Source organism: Ornithorhynchus anatinus, chromosome 3, assembly GCF_004115215.2.
Source record: "Ornithorhynchus anatinus isolate Pmale09 chromosome 3, mOrnAna1.pri.v4, whole genome shotgun sequence".
Classification (NCBI taxonomy): domain Eukaryota; kingdom Metazoa; phylum Chordata; class Mammalia; order Monotremata; family Ornithorhynchidae; genus Ornithorhynchus; species Ornithorhynchus anatinus.
In genome coordinates, this window is record NC_041730.1 from 65,827,989 (window position 1) to 65,840,701 (window position 12,713).

At 41.2% G+C, this 12,713-nt stretch overlaps 1 protein-coding gene across 1 annotated transcript in view; it reads right to left on the reverse strand.

Annotated features, from left to right (window-relative positions):
• Positions 1 to 2,062: 2,062 nt before the first annotated feature.
• Positions 2,063 to 12,713, reverse strand: part of CFAP53 (cilia and flagella associated protein 53) — a 28,907-nt gene continuing 18,256 nt past the window's right edge. The window contains exons 5-8 of the mRNA XM_029059859.2: positions 10,340 to 10,558; positions 9,158 to 9,374; positions 4,825 to 4,927; positions 2,063 to 2,628 (exon numbers count right to left, since the gene is read on the reverse strand). Of these exons, the coding sequence (XP_028915692.1) occupies positions 2,394 to 2,628; positions 4,825 to 4,927; positions 9,158 to 9,374; positions 10,340 to 10,558 (774 nt within the window). The 3' untranslated portion in view covers positions 2,063 to 2,393. The remainder of the gene's footprint in view (positions 2,629 to 4,824; positions 4,928 to 9,157; positions 9,375 to 10,339; positions 10,559 to 12,713) is intronic.

Consider the following 12,713-nt stretch of genomic DNA (forward strand, 5'->3'; position numbering starts at 1 on the left):
TAAAACACCCACTGCTCTCTAATTTCCAGTTTGCTGTTCTGGGTGATTCTAAAACTTCCCCCAGCCCTGCTCTGCTTTTCCCAAGTGGTGAAATCATGCACGGAGGTGTCCATTCTTGTTTGTGCTCACAGATCGATCATGTGGGACTTTATAGACTCCAGGAACTGATGCAGTGCCAAAAGGTAACTTTAGAAAGCCATTCCTCCCAATCAGGGTATTAAACAATCATAATTTAGAGCTTTCCTCAATCAGCTTGATCTGCCAAAATCCTGAAGAGGCAACTCATTTGCTGAAAAATTTTGCATTTGCAAATTAGGCTATATTCTCTATTCTAGTTGGCAATTTGAAATGTTCCCTTTTTACTGCCCTGTTCAAGTCTCTAGGATCCAAACATAGACACAGCTGGCCCTTGGGTGTTTCCATAATGGCCAGGAAGCACAGCCATCCCATTTCATTGGTTCCTGAATTTTTGAGTAATGTGCCTTTTCCCCTCCCTTGTTAAGCTCCGCTTTAACTTTAGCATGAAGATAAAGCACTTCTAAAATCCCACCTCCTCCGGGAATTGCTTCCAATTAGTTTTCTAAGTCCCAAATCTTGACAAAGTAACAGATTTATGTATTTATAGTCCCATTAGCACTTATCTATATATGGATATTCAGTTGTGCCTTCAATGATCAATTCTGATTGGTTCTGATATTTTACCTTGACAAAAAATAATTGTGGTATTTGTTAAGCGCTTACTCTGTACCAGGCATTGTACTAAGTCCTGGGGTGGATACAAGTAAATTGGATTGGACACAGTCCCTGTCCCACATGAGGCTCACAGTCTTAATCCCCATTTTACAGATGAGATAACTGAGGCACAGATGAGTGAAGTGACTTGCCCAAGGTCGCACAGCAGACAAGTAGTGAAGCCAGGATTAGCTCTTTCCATTAGGCCATGCTGCCTCTATGACTTTTGTTCATATCTATGAATTGTATATTATCAATTACTCATTGATATTAATATGTCTCCTCCTTTAGGCTGCAACATCACTATGGGCAGAGAACATATCTACCATCTCTGTTGTATTGTACTAGTCCAGGTATATTTAGTATAGTACTCTGAACACAGTAAGCACTTAATAAATGCCATCGATGAAGATGATGATGATGATGTTGTTGATTACATTGCTTTCTGGGTGTGCAAATAGTTCAGAAAAAACTTAGCCAATATTGTTTCTAAATGGATTAAATAGACAAGCAGTGTGGCCAGTGGAAAAAGCATTGACCTGGGAGCCAAAAGACCTGGGTTCTAATCCTGAATCCACCACTTGTCTGCTATGTGACCTTGGGCTAGTCATTTATCTGTGACTCAGTTACCTCATCTGTAAAATGGAGATTATGATTTTGAGCCCCTCATGGGTCACGGACTATGTCCAACTTGATTAGCTTGTATCCACCCTAACACTTAACACGGTGCCTGGCACGTTGTAAGCACTTAACAAATATCACAAAAAGAAAAAAAATGCATGCATTTTCTCTCTAATAAGCAGTTAATATTAGAAAATACAGATTAGTGAAGGTGTTTTGGGCCTGCATGTGAATAAAGGGTGTACACTGTCTTGACAGCTCATGATGGTAATTGAAAACAAATCCCATAATACTATGTTTCTGTGATAGAAACAAATCCACCAAGTGATACTGTATAAAACATTGGATATTCTTCAAAGTAAAACACCCACACATGTTTCTAGACTGTGAGCCTATCATTGGGCAGGGATTGTCTCTATCTGTTGCTGAACTCTACTTTCCAAGTGCTGAGTACAGTGCTTTGCACACAATAAGTGCTCAATATATATATGATTGAATGATTGTCCTCCTTTCCAACATCACCAGTTTTTTTTTCCCTTGGAAATAAAACCAAAGTTTATTTTACAAATTTTAGTACAATCTTGGGAGATACAAATATTATATAATCCTCACAAAGGCCAGGATGTCAAATGTGAGCAAGTTTATATTCTGATTAACCTTATTTCCTTGAGCTTAGTTATAAATCTTAAAAAACAGACTCAACATTCAGTTTCCATTTTTCACCTCAGTTGTGTATTCTTGGTCGGACAAAATATATAATATTTAATTAAATAATATTTCCATCATCCTCGATCAGAATTCAATGCCTTTTAAAACTTGGTTTTTCAAAACGTAATACCTTCTCCAATTTACACAGAGGAGCAAACACTCATTTAATGAAAAAGAAAACAATTTCTGGGATTTGTTATTTAAAAAGAACTTCACGGAAAAGCTGGAAGAATAGAAAGTTCATCCGTGAGGTAGGAGGGAGTTACAAATCAACTACAGGATATTTAGATATATTGGAACAGTGAACTAAAAATCAATCAGTAATATTGATTTCAAGACGATGTTGGAAATTCAGCAAAAGTTGTTCTTCGCATGGGATGGATGTTTTTAGGACTAATATCTTGGTTCAAAATAACTTGTTTAATTTTCTCGTGATAAGCCTTCTCTGCCTGTAGACCCTCTTCATATTCTCTCCGTTCCTCTTCTTTGGCTGTGGTCCGGGCCTGCTCCTGGTGGGCTATTTGAGCTTGTAGATGCTCCCGGTACTCCATGGCCAGGTGCGCTCGTCTAGAAATAATAGAAATGTCAGGATGCAAAATGTGAAAGTGGACCATTCAGATTCCCTTCACTTACCGCTCTCTTATTCTCTCCTGCAAAACCAAATGATTTCTCCTGCCATTAAAGTTGATTAGCAATTAAATCCAAATAAAACCTCTTAAAATAATCAGTGGCATATAATGCCAATTTTACAGGAAACATTGCATTTCAGGGAGTTCTTGGATCTATTTTTATCATGCTCCACATTCCCAAACACAATTGGCTGAAGGTTGGGGGAGATGAGAATGGTAGGGAGAGAAGGAAATACCAGAGGATAAGTACATATTAAGAATCAATGGATTCAATTTTAGCATGGAAGAAGAAGAGTGTAAAAGACTGTCCCGTCTTAGAAGTAATGAGGTTGTCTTAATCCCCATCTGTAAAATGGGGATTAAAAGTGTGTGAGCCCCACGTGGGACAACCTGATTCCCCTGTATCTCTCCCGGAGCTTAGAACAGTGCTCGGCACCTAGTAAGCGCTTAACAAATCCCAACATTATTATTATTATTGTCTTTCTGAGGACAAATGATCTACTCAGGTAACTCCATGGTCTAGACTGTAAACTCATTGTGGGCAGGGAATGTGACCTTTAATTCAGTAGCATGCTCTCCCAAGTGCTTAATACAGTGCTCTGCACATAGTAAGCACTCAATAAATACAATCGATTGATTGATTGACTGGGGCCACCTTTTAAAAGGTCTTCTACCTTCTCCACAGGGGTATAGGAATGACTGTTGTGAGTTAACTAGAACATTTGGAGCTCCTTCTCCTCTAGACCCATCCCCCTCCTCTAGATGTAAGTTCGTTGTGGGCAGGGAACATGTCTACCAACTCTGTTATATTGTACTCTCCCAAGTGCTTAGTACAGTGCACTGCACTCAGTCAGTGCTCGATAAATCCGATTGACTGATTGATTGATTCGCTAATGACAGCAAAGCCCTAACAGGCAGAACTCGGGTTTGAACCAAAAGCAGTGCTCATCCCACTGGACCAACAGGAGGGATAATGTCAGAGAGTAAAACCCAGAATACTGGGATGAATGTCAAGGAGAACAAATATATGATTTGCGTGGTTTAGTGGAAAGAGCACGGGCTTGGGAGTCAGAATACGTGGGTTCTAATTCTGGCTCCGTCACTTGTCTGCTGGATGATCACTTAACTTCTCTGTACCTCAGTTATCTCATCTGTAAAATGAGGATTAAGACTGTGAGCCCCATGTGGAACAACCTGATTACCTTGCATCTACCCCAGCACTTAGAACAGTGTTTGGCACATAGTAAGTGCTTAATAAATGCGATTATTATTATTATTATTATTATTCAAGCATCCTTTTGCCACTGTTGGAGACAGAAGAGTGAGATTTATGGATTATATATATATATATATATAGTATTTGTTAAGCACTATGTGCCAGGCACTGTACCAAATGCTGGGTAAATGCACACTACTCATTTGGACACAAACCATGTCCCACATGGAGGACACAGCCTTTTTCCCATTTTACAGATAAAGTAACTGCGGCACAGAGAAATTAAGTGACTTGTTGCATTATGATCTGTTGGGAATGACACTTGACATTATGAGAATTAAACTTATTTTTATTTGTGGGTTCTCTCTGGTTTTTAGTAGAAAATAAGACAGGTGGAAGCTTGGCTTGGGACAACACGAAGAGCTGAGACAATCATGATGCACACCCCAGTGGGAAGAGAGTGAAGCTTGTCTCGAAAACTTGTATCTACTCCAGTGTTTAGATTAGTGCTCGACCCATAGTAAGTGCTTAACAAATACCACAAAGAGAGAGAGAGAGAGAAAGGGACAGAAGATGAGGCAGAAATTGGTAGGAAGGAACACAGGCATCCAAGGAAAAGGGTCTTGCTGCAACATTGCTGGAGCCTAAGATCTGCTGCCTTTGTCAGCTCTTGTTTGTAAAGAGAGAAAAGGAGGATGAGAGGAAGGTGGGAGGAATAGGGCCTTAGCTGTCAGAGTTAGTGCTCTTTAAAGGCAGCCCTTGTTTTTCAGTTCTAAATAGGGACAAAACCACCTCATCTTGATTTGGGAGCAGAAGAGTACTATGAATAATAATCTGTGCCAGATTCATAATGGGCTGGGTGGATAATAAATAGCATTCTTTTCACTCTAAGAGAGCAGAGAAAGAGTGTTACTGTACCTTGCATTATGTTCCATTTCTTCATAGTTTAGTTTTTTAAGACTTTCCTCAAATTGTTCTTGCTCCTGAGCTAGTTCTTCTTGTTTTTTTGCATTTATTTCCACTGAAAAAGATAAAAGTAAATTTAATTCCAACCTTCAGGTTATCAATGGTCTAAAACACAAGTTTTACAAAGAAAATGATGGCTTGCCATTATTTGAGGGATGGCTTAGGTAAGGTCCTGCCTGGATGCGGGACAACGGGCCTGAAGATCTTTTGAGACTGTGTAAGCCTCCTCACTGGTTTTCTTGTCTCCAGCCTCTCCTCTCTTCAGTTCATATTCCTCTCTGTTTGGACGGATCATCTTCTTGAAGCATAACTCGGCACGTGCCTCTCCACTCGTCAGAAACCTCCAATGGCTACTCACCTCCTTCTACATCAAGCAGACACTCCTTTACACTGGGTTCAAGGCTCACCATAGCTTTCTCTATGTTTCATACTGGCTCTTTTAATCACTGCTCCTCAGCTTGGATACTGTTGGCTTCCTAGATCATTTTCAAAATGGACCTCCCCCTTGATCCTAGCACCTCTGGACCTTGTTCATATTCTTCCCCAGCCCGTAACTTCCTCTCCATTCCCAGTTTATCAGACCATACATCTCCCCATCTCCTAAAAATCATCATCATCAATGGTACTTATTGAGGACTTTCTCTGTGCAGAGCACTGTACTAAGCGCTCGGGAGAGTACACATTCCCTGTCCACAGTGACTTTACAGTCTAAAATCCCACCTTTCAGGAAGCCTTCCCTGGTTAACTCATAGCACCCTAAATGTGTCACCCCAATAGCCACCCTTACTTAGTATTTAGAAACGTCTTACTGCTATGCCTAGCCTTAATAATTATGTACAATGATACATGCAATTATTAATTCAGTTTTTTCATTCTGACATAGTTATACTTCGATCCAACAGTATGTGGTATTTACTGAGAGTTTACTGTGTGTGCAGAGTATTCATTCATTCATTCAATCACATTTATTGAGCACTTACTATGTGCAGAGCACTGCACTAAGTGCTTAGAAAGTACAATTCGACAACAGATAGAGGCAATCCCTACCCAACAACGGGCTCACAGTCTAGAAGGGGGAGACAGACAACAGAACAAAACACAGAGCACTGTACTGAGCACCTGAGAGAGTTCAATTCCAAAGAGTAAGTATAGATGATTTCTGCCCACAAGGAGTTTACAGACAGATCTTCCTCCTGCTTTTACTATTTTAAAAACTTTGTATCTGTCTGTCTCTCTTTCGATTGTCAGGTCACTGAGGGCAGGAAACGTGGGACGTGTTTCTGTTACATTCTCCCAAGCACTTACTACAGTGCTTCGTGCTCAATAAACCTAGCATTCAGAAAGTGTTCCACAATACCACAGATTGGTTGATTAGGACCTCTTCCACTCCTAGAATCTAAGGACAAAAGATGTTAGGGTTTTTTTTTTCTATGTTATTTGTTAAGTGCTTTCTAGGTGCCAGGCACTGTACTAAGCAGTGGGGTAGATATAAAGTAATTAGTTTGGACATAGTCACCGTCCCATATGGGGTTCCCAGTCTTAATGCCCATTTTACAGATGAGGTAACTGAGGCACAGAGAAGTTAAGTGACTTGCCCAAGATCATACAGCAGTGAAGATAGAGAATGGATAGAGCATGGGCCTGGAAGACCAAAGAAACTGGGTTCTAATCCCAGCTCCATCATCTGTCTGCTGTGGACTAAGGCCAAGTCATTCAACTTCTCTGTACCTCAGTTACCTCATCTGTAAAATGAGGATTATAATTGTGAGCCCGATTATAATTTTGTGTGTCCAAAGTGATTAGCTTGTCTCTACCCCATCACTTAGTACAGTGTCTGGAATATAGTAAGTAAAAAAAAAATACTATTAAGAAAAATAGTGGCAGAGCCAAGATTAGAACCCAGGTCCTTCTGACTCCCAGGCCTGTGCTCTATCCACTAGGACATACTGTTTCTCTATAGTTATTCTTTATGACCTTTTCCATGAATAATTCCAATCGGAGATTGAAATAATTTTCGTCTGTCAGCTTGACGTTTACTGGGCTGGGTGGGCACAGTGGAGATGGCCAGGGCAGCTGATAAAAGGCTTGTGGGGAAAACTCCAAGGTTGTTGTTGGATTGGAAACGATCCTCCAACCAGCACCAAACTGAGACTTTGTCCTGATATATGGTAGGCAGTTGGAAAATCAACACATCCACCAGATGATTGGGATTTTAGCAGAATTTGAGCTTGACTCCATGTACTCCGTCTATTCTGCTCTAACCAGCACTTACCTGGAACCAGAGAGAGTATCCTTTAGATGTGGCTCTGGTATCAACCCGAAGCCTGACTCGCAGGCTATTGGGGTTGACCTTTTTTTGTGGTATTTGTTAAGCACTTATTTGTTAGGCACTGTACTAAGCTCTGGGGTAGATACAAGCTAGTCAGGTCGGACATAGTCCCTGTCCCACGTGACGCTCATGGGTCTTAATCCCCATTTTACAGATGAGGTAATTGAGGTACAGAGACATGAAGTGACTTGCCCGAGGTCACAAAGCAGACAAGTGGAAGAGGTGGGATTAGAACTCAGGTCCCTCTGACTCCCAGGTCTAACAATAATAATAATAACGTTGGTATTTGTTAAGCGCTTACTATGTGCCGAGCACCGTTCTAAGCGCTGGGGTAGATACGGGGTCATCAGGTTGTCCCACGTGAGGCTCACAGTTAATCCCCATTTTACAGATGAGGTAACTGAGGCACAGAGAAGTGAAGTGACTTGCCCACAGTCACACAGCTGACAAGTGGCAGAGCCGGGAGTCGAACTCATGACCTCTGACTCCCAAGCCCGTGCTCTTTCCACTGAGCCACGCTGCTTCTCTGTGTTCTATAGGTCTGTGTTATATAGACCTATAGACCTATATAGACCTATACAGACCTATAAGATAGGTCTGTGTTCTATCCACTAGGCTACACTGCTTCCATCCTTTGGGTTCTGGTATCCTTTGGGTTCTAGGCATCTGTCAACCCAATGGCTCTGCCTATGGGTCAAGCTTCAGGTTGGCACATGCCTAGAACCCAGCGGATACCAGAGTCAGAAAATGCTGGCTGCAGCTGACGATTGGCATGTGGAAATCTCCTGAGCTTTACATCAGGTCTTGGCCCAGATGTCCATAATGAGTAGGAAAAGAAATTCTTTTCTAAATCTAGGATCTTGAGATTAGATCAAGTGCAATAGGGCTCCCAACTTGGGGAGTTGATCTTGCAATTCGCCCCAAGGATATATCTCTGCATAAGAGATTTATTTCCGAGCTGACCCAAGATTGGCATAGTTCAGGCATGCTTAGTGAAATTTGAAGGTAATCAAAAAAGGGCTATGTAGCTAAAATGCTTCTTCAGATTCTCTGTAGAGGAATTTTTGTGTGAAAGAGGTATCGCCCATCTGTAAGCCCATTTGTTCTAAGAAAGAACAGAATCGTAGGCTCACTCACCTCAATTGGGCAGGTTCATATTTAAACTACATCTAGGTGAATATACTTTCTAGTTAATCACCCACTGCCTTGTTTGACGATCACTGCAGTCAGAAGTCTTCCTATGTCAAATTCCTTGTATTACAATTTAAATCTATCTCCTGTGGTCATAGCATTAGAGGAACAGTGATGCCAATGGAAAGAGTCTGAGCCCGGGAATCTGGAGGTCTGAGTTCTAATCCTGGCTCCACCACTGGCCTGTTGTGTGATCTTGGACGAGTCACTTAACTTCTCTGTGCTCAGTTTCCTTATCTGGAAAATGAGGATTAAATACCTGTTCTCCCTTTCACTTAGATTGTGAGCTTTAAGTGGGGCAGGGAATTTGACTGAGCACTTAGCACATAATGAGCACTTAGTTACCATAATTATCATTAATAGCAGTAGTATTAATAATAATAGAGGAATGGGAGAACAGTCACGGTTTTGCAGTCACTTCCAATTTCTTTTAAAACTTCTCCCAATATTGCCAAGAGAGTTTCCAAGCCTCCTGGCATTTTTCCCACGAGATAGTTGAGTGACTTAACCAACATGCTCTCCATTAATCAATCATATTTATTGAGCGCCTATTGTGCACAGAATACTGTTCTAAGCACTTGGGAGAGTACAATACAACAGAGTTGATAGACGTTCCCTGCTATAATCTAGAGATTTAACCATGTTGGTTAATTAGAACAAAGAGAAGTACAAATCATAAATATTATATAGTATGGTTTTATAAAGTTACTGCAGTTAAGAGATTGGATTTACATCCATACATATTAAGGTACTTTAGTCTCTTACACTTTTCTTGAATTTGCAGCTGCCGGGTATCCATAATGTCTTTCATTAGTTCTTTTCTTGCTTCCTTTGCCAGTCTTAATTGCTCGGCCTTCTTTGCCCATGACCTCTCCATCTCTGCTTTCACTATTTGTTCCAATTCTTTCTCCTGAAGTTTCTCCTGTTCCAGTAGCTGGGCCTTGTATTCGAGATAGAGCTTCTGTTCCTTATGCAGAACCTTCTACAGAACACAAGGGAGGTGATTCAGATATTTTGACAGTGATGCCTCGGTCCCCCCAACAAAAAGTATGAAGCGATTTTGGTTTGATTTCATTCAAATTAATTTAGTTAAAATAATCCTGCTTAACATTAAAACGAATGTTGGAAAAGATTGACTTTGGACTAATGTTTCAAAGCATTAGACTACAGTTCATGTTGTTTTTAAAGCTGCAAAGATACTTTATGAAACCAGGATACTATTTTAATACTTCATTTAAATTATCTATATGGAAGACTGGTTTGTGAAACCCAGCTATTGACCATATTTATATTCTGAGCTAAGAGATCACTGCTGTGACGATGGATGGAATTTGACGATATCTTTCAATGGGGATGCTTGGTGATTAGAGCACTTCACTAAGTCAGAGCTTTAGTTTCTGTTTCAGAAATTCGTTACAGAGCCTAAAAAGTGGTGATTTGAAACGACATTCCATTTTTCTTCATAAACTCATAGGGGACTAGAGTTGGAAGACAGTCTGTCAGAACACCTACTCTGACCTCATGCCTCATAGGGGAAGCAGCATGGCTCAGCGGAAAGAGCCTGGGCTTCGGAGTCAGAGGTCATGGGTTCGACTCCGGCTCTGCCACTTAGCTGTGTGACTGAGGGCAAGTCACTTAACTTCTCTGTGCCTCAGTTATCTCATCTGTAAAATGGGGATTAATGGCATTTATTGAGCATTAATTGTGTACAGAGCAGTGTGCTAAGCACTTGGGAAAATACAGCCTAATAAAGCTCCGCAAGGAGCTTACAAACCCCAGTTGTTTTAATCTGTCCCTGTTTTCCAAACTAGTCCTCAATTACGTCACCTTTCCCTGGACCCTGATTCGCTTAAAAAAAAAAATTCACAATGAAGAACTCAAAGAGACAGAGAGCAAAACAATTTGTAAAGTGGGTTCAGATTGCCAAATAGAGTTCAAAGGCCTTACTCTTTTTTGTCTTTTTTCCTCAGCTTCTGACTCTAATCCTTGGAGAGCCTGTCCTATAAGCTCCATATCTAAATTAAGCTCGTCTTGCTGTTCCCGTTGAACCCGTTCCATCTTCTCTCGGACTGATTGGTCGAACATGTCTCTGATTTCCTGCTGTTTCCGCATCTTCTCCTTCTGAACTTTCTCGTCCTCTAGTTTAATCGATGCTCTTTCCTCTTCCTAAAAGCAACAGACATACACTTCTAGCAAGTTCACTCAGCAGTTGAGGAAAGTCAAGTTAAATGTTAATTTAAAAAGGGGAATGTGATGGATCGTGATGGACCTTTTAGAAAAGAAGCTCCAATCTCCACATCTTGATTGGGCAGATAGACAGAACAAGGGCTATTTAAATCGACAAGAAGTAATTATATCTCTCATAATGTTGTAACGATATGGTGCTTGGGCTCTGTAAATGGAAACAGAAACTACTCAAGTATCCAAAAACATAAAAAATCTGGAGAAGCAGCATGGCTCAGTGGAAAGAGCATGGGCTTTGGAATCAGAGGTCATGTTTCTAATCCCAGTTCCGCCATTTGTCAGCTCTGTGACTTTGGGCAAGTTACTTAACTTCTCTGTGCCTCAGTTACCTCATCCGTAAAATGTGGATTAAGACTGTGAACCCCACATGGCACAACCTGATCACCTTGTATCCCCCCCAGTGCTTAGAACAGTGCTTTGCACATAGTAAACACTTAAATGCTATCATTATTATCATTATTATTATTATATTTTGCTCCTCTTTCTTTGCTTCTTGAATCTTCCTTCCTTCATTTCTCACTTTGTCTGCCCCAACTCAGATGATCCAGTTAAGCATCAGGAACAAGAGAAGTCTTGGGAGGAAGCCCTTGAGAGTAGTTGAGGATGGGGCTACCTTCTGAAGGTCGGAATGGACACCAAATGTTTGCACTGGCTATCAAATCCATTTTGGGAGGTGAGGGGTCACAAAAAAGGGCTGACAAAGACAGTGCTGGAGCTAGGCTGCCAGGGGACTCTGCGGTGACTTCCTAATTTGCAATGCATATTTGGGCTGGAGAAGACCCGTAGCCAACGCCAGCCCTGGGAGCCATGGCGGGAAACCAAATTTCTAGGACTTATTCAAGATCAGTCTTCTCTATATAATATGGTAATTATGTTTTCGAAGGACCTCATATTACAGGAAAATTACATTATATTAACCACTGACTCAAAGGGCATGAGTAGAGGAGTAGAAGGGTTGAAGAAACCACCATGACTGACATTTTTCTACTCAAATTCTAATCTCAATGCCCACCATTCTTACAGTGCTTCACGGCCTTGGCCCTCATTGCTGTTTTATGGTATGAAAGACTATAAAGTTGTTAAAGCACAAAGAAGCCATACGATATAGTTCAGTACAATAAAACTAAGGCAGAGGCTGGGAAGCATAATAGCATCACACCTTGGTTGATGCAAAACATAGTTTCTTCCTATTCTGAAATCTTCTTGTGCCTTCAGTAACTGGCTCATGCTATGCCAGAACAGACTCGTGTTGACAGAAGATCCTTCTCTAATTCTTCCACTGGGTTATGTGGAAATTGTGCGATCAAAGAACATGGTAGGGTAGAACTAACTGTGTTTGTGGGTCTGGGGAGTTTCAGGGCTGGACTCTGGACCAACTCATTCTTGGAATCATCAGATGAAAGAGAGCATCGGGTTACCCTCAAGAAACCTCAGCAATGTCTTTTTAGCTAGTCTACCCTGGTTACGATCGGAGATGGCTTTGTTTCCTGCTCTGAGGACAGCAGAAACCATAATGAAAAGAAGACCGAACAATAGCTTTGTATTCATTCAGTCAGTCAGTTGTATTCATTGAGCACTTTCTGTGTGCAAAGCACTGTACTAAGCCCTATGGAAGTTTCACATCATATTTAATAGCGAGCGTCGGGCCAGGCAGGATATGGAGCACCACTGCCAATGAATCACTGTAAAGTGAATCCCCACTTAATCCCTCAATCCCTCCTTGAATTTTGTTACTGTTTATTTTTGTCTGTGTTTGCTTGTATCATGTAACTAAGCCCTGCAATTCATAACTTAAAAAGTCAACTTTATCGCTAAGAGTTGCCGATTAAACCACAACGAAGCCGGTATTGGAGCGCTGCAGGGATCCCACTCATGTTGGAGGAGAATGAAGTGTGCTGAGAAAGTCCCGTTCTAGTGGTCTTTCACTTGCCTAGGTGGCCATTCTCTTTCATTTTGCCGACTTCTGAATAAAGAAATTGAGGCAGTTTTTCCAAGGGGTCTCCACCTTATCCACCTACAGCCACCCTCCTCCTGTCTCAGCAGATGTGAAGGTAGCACCAGGGATCAGAGCTCTGAG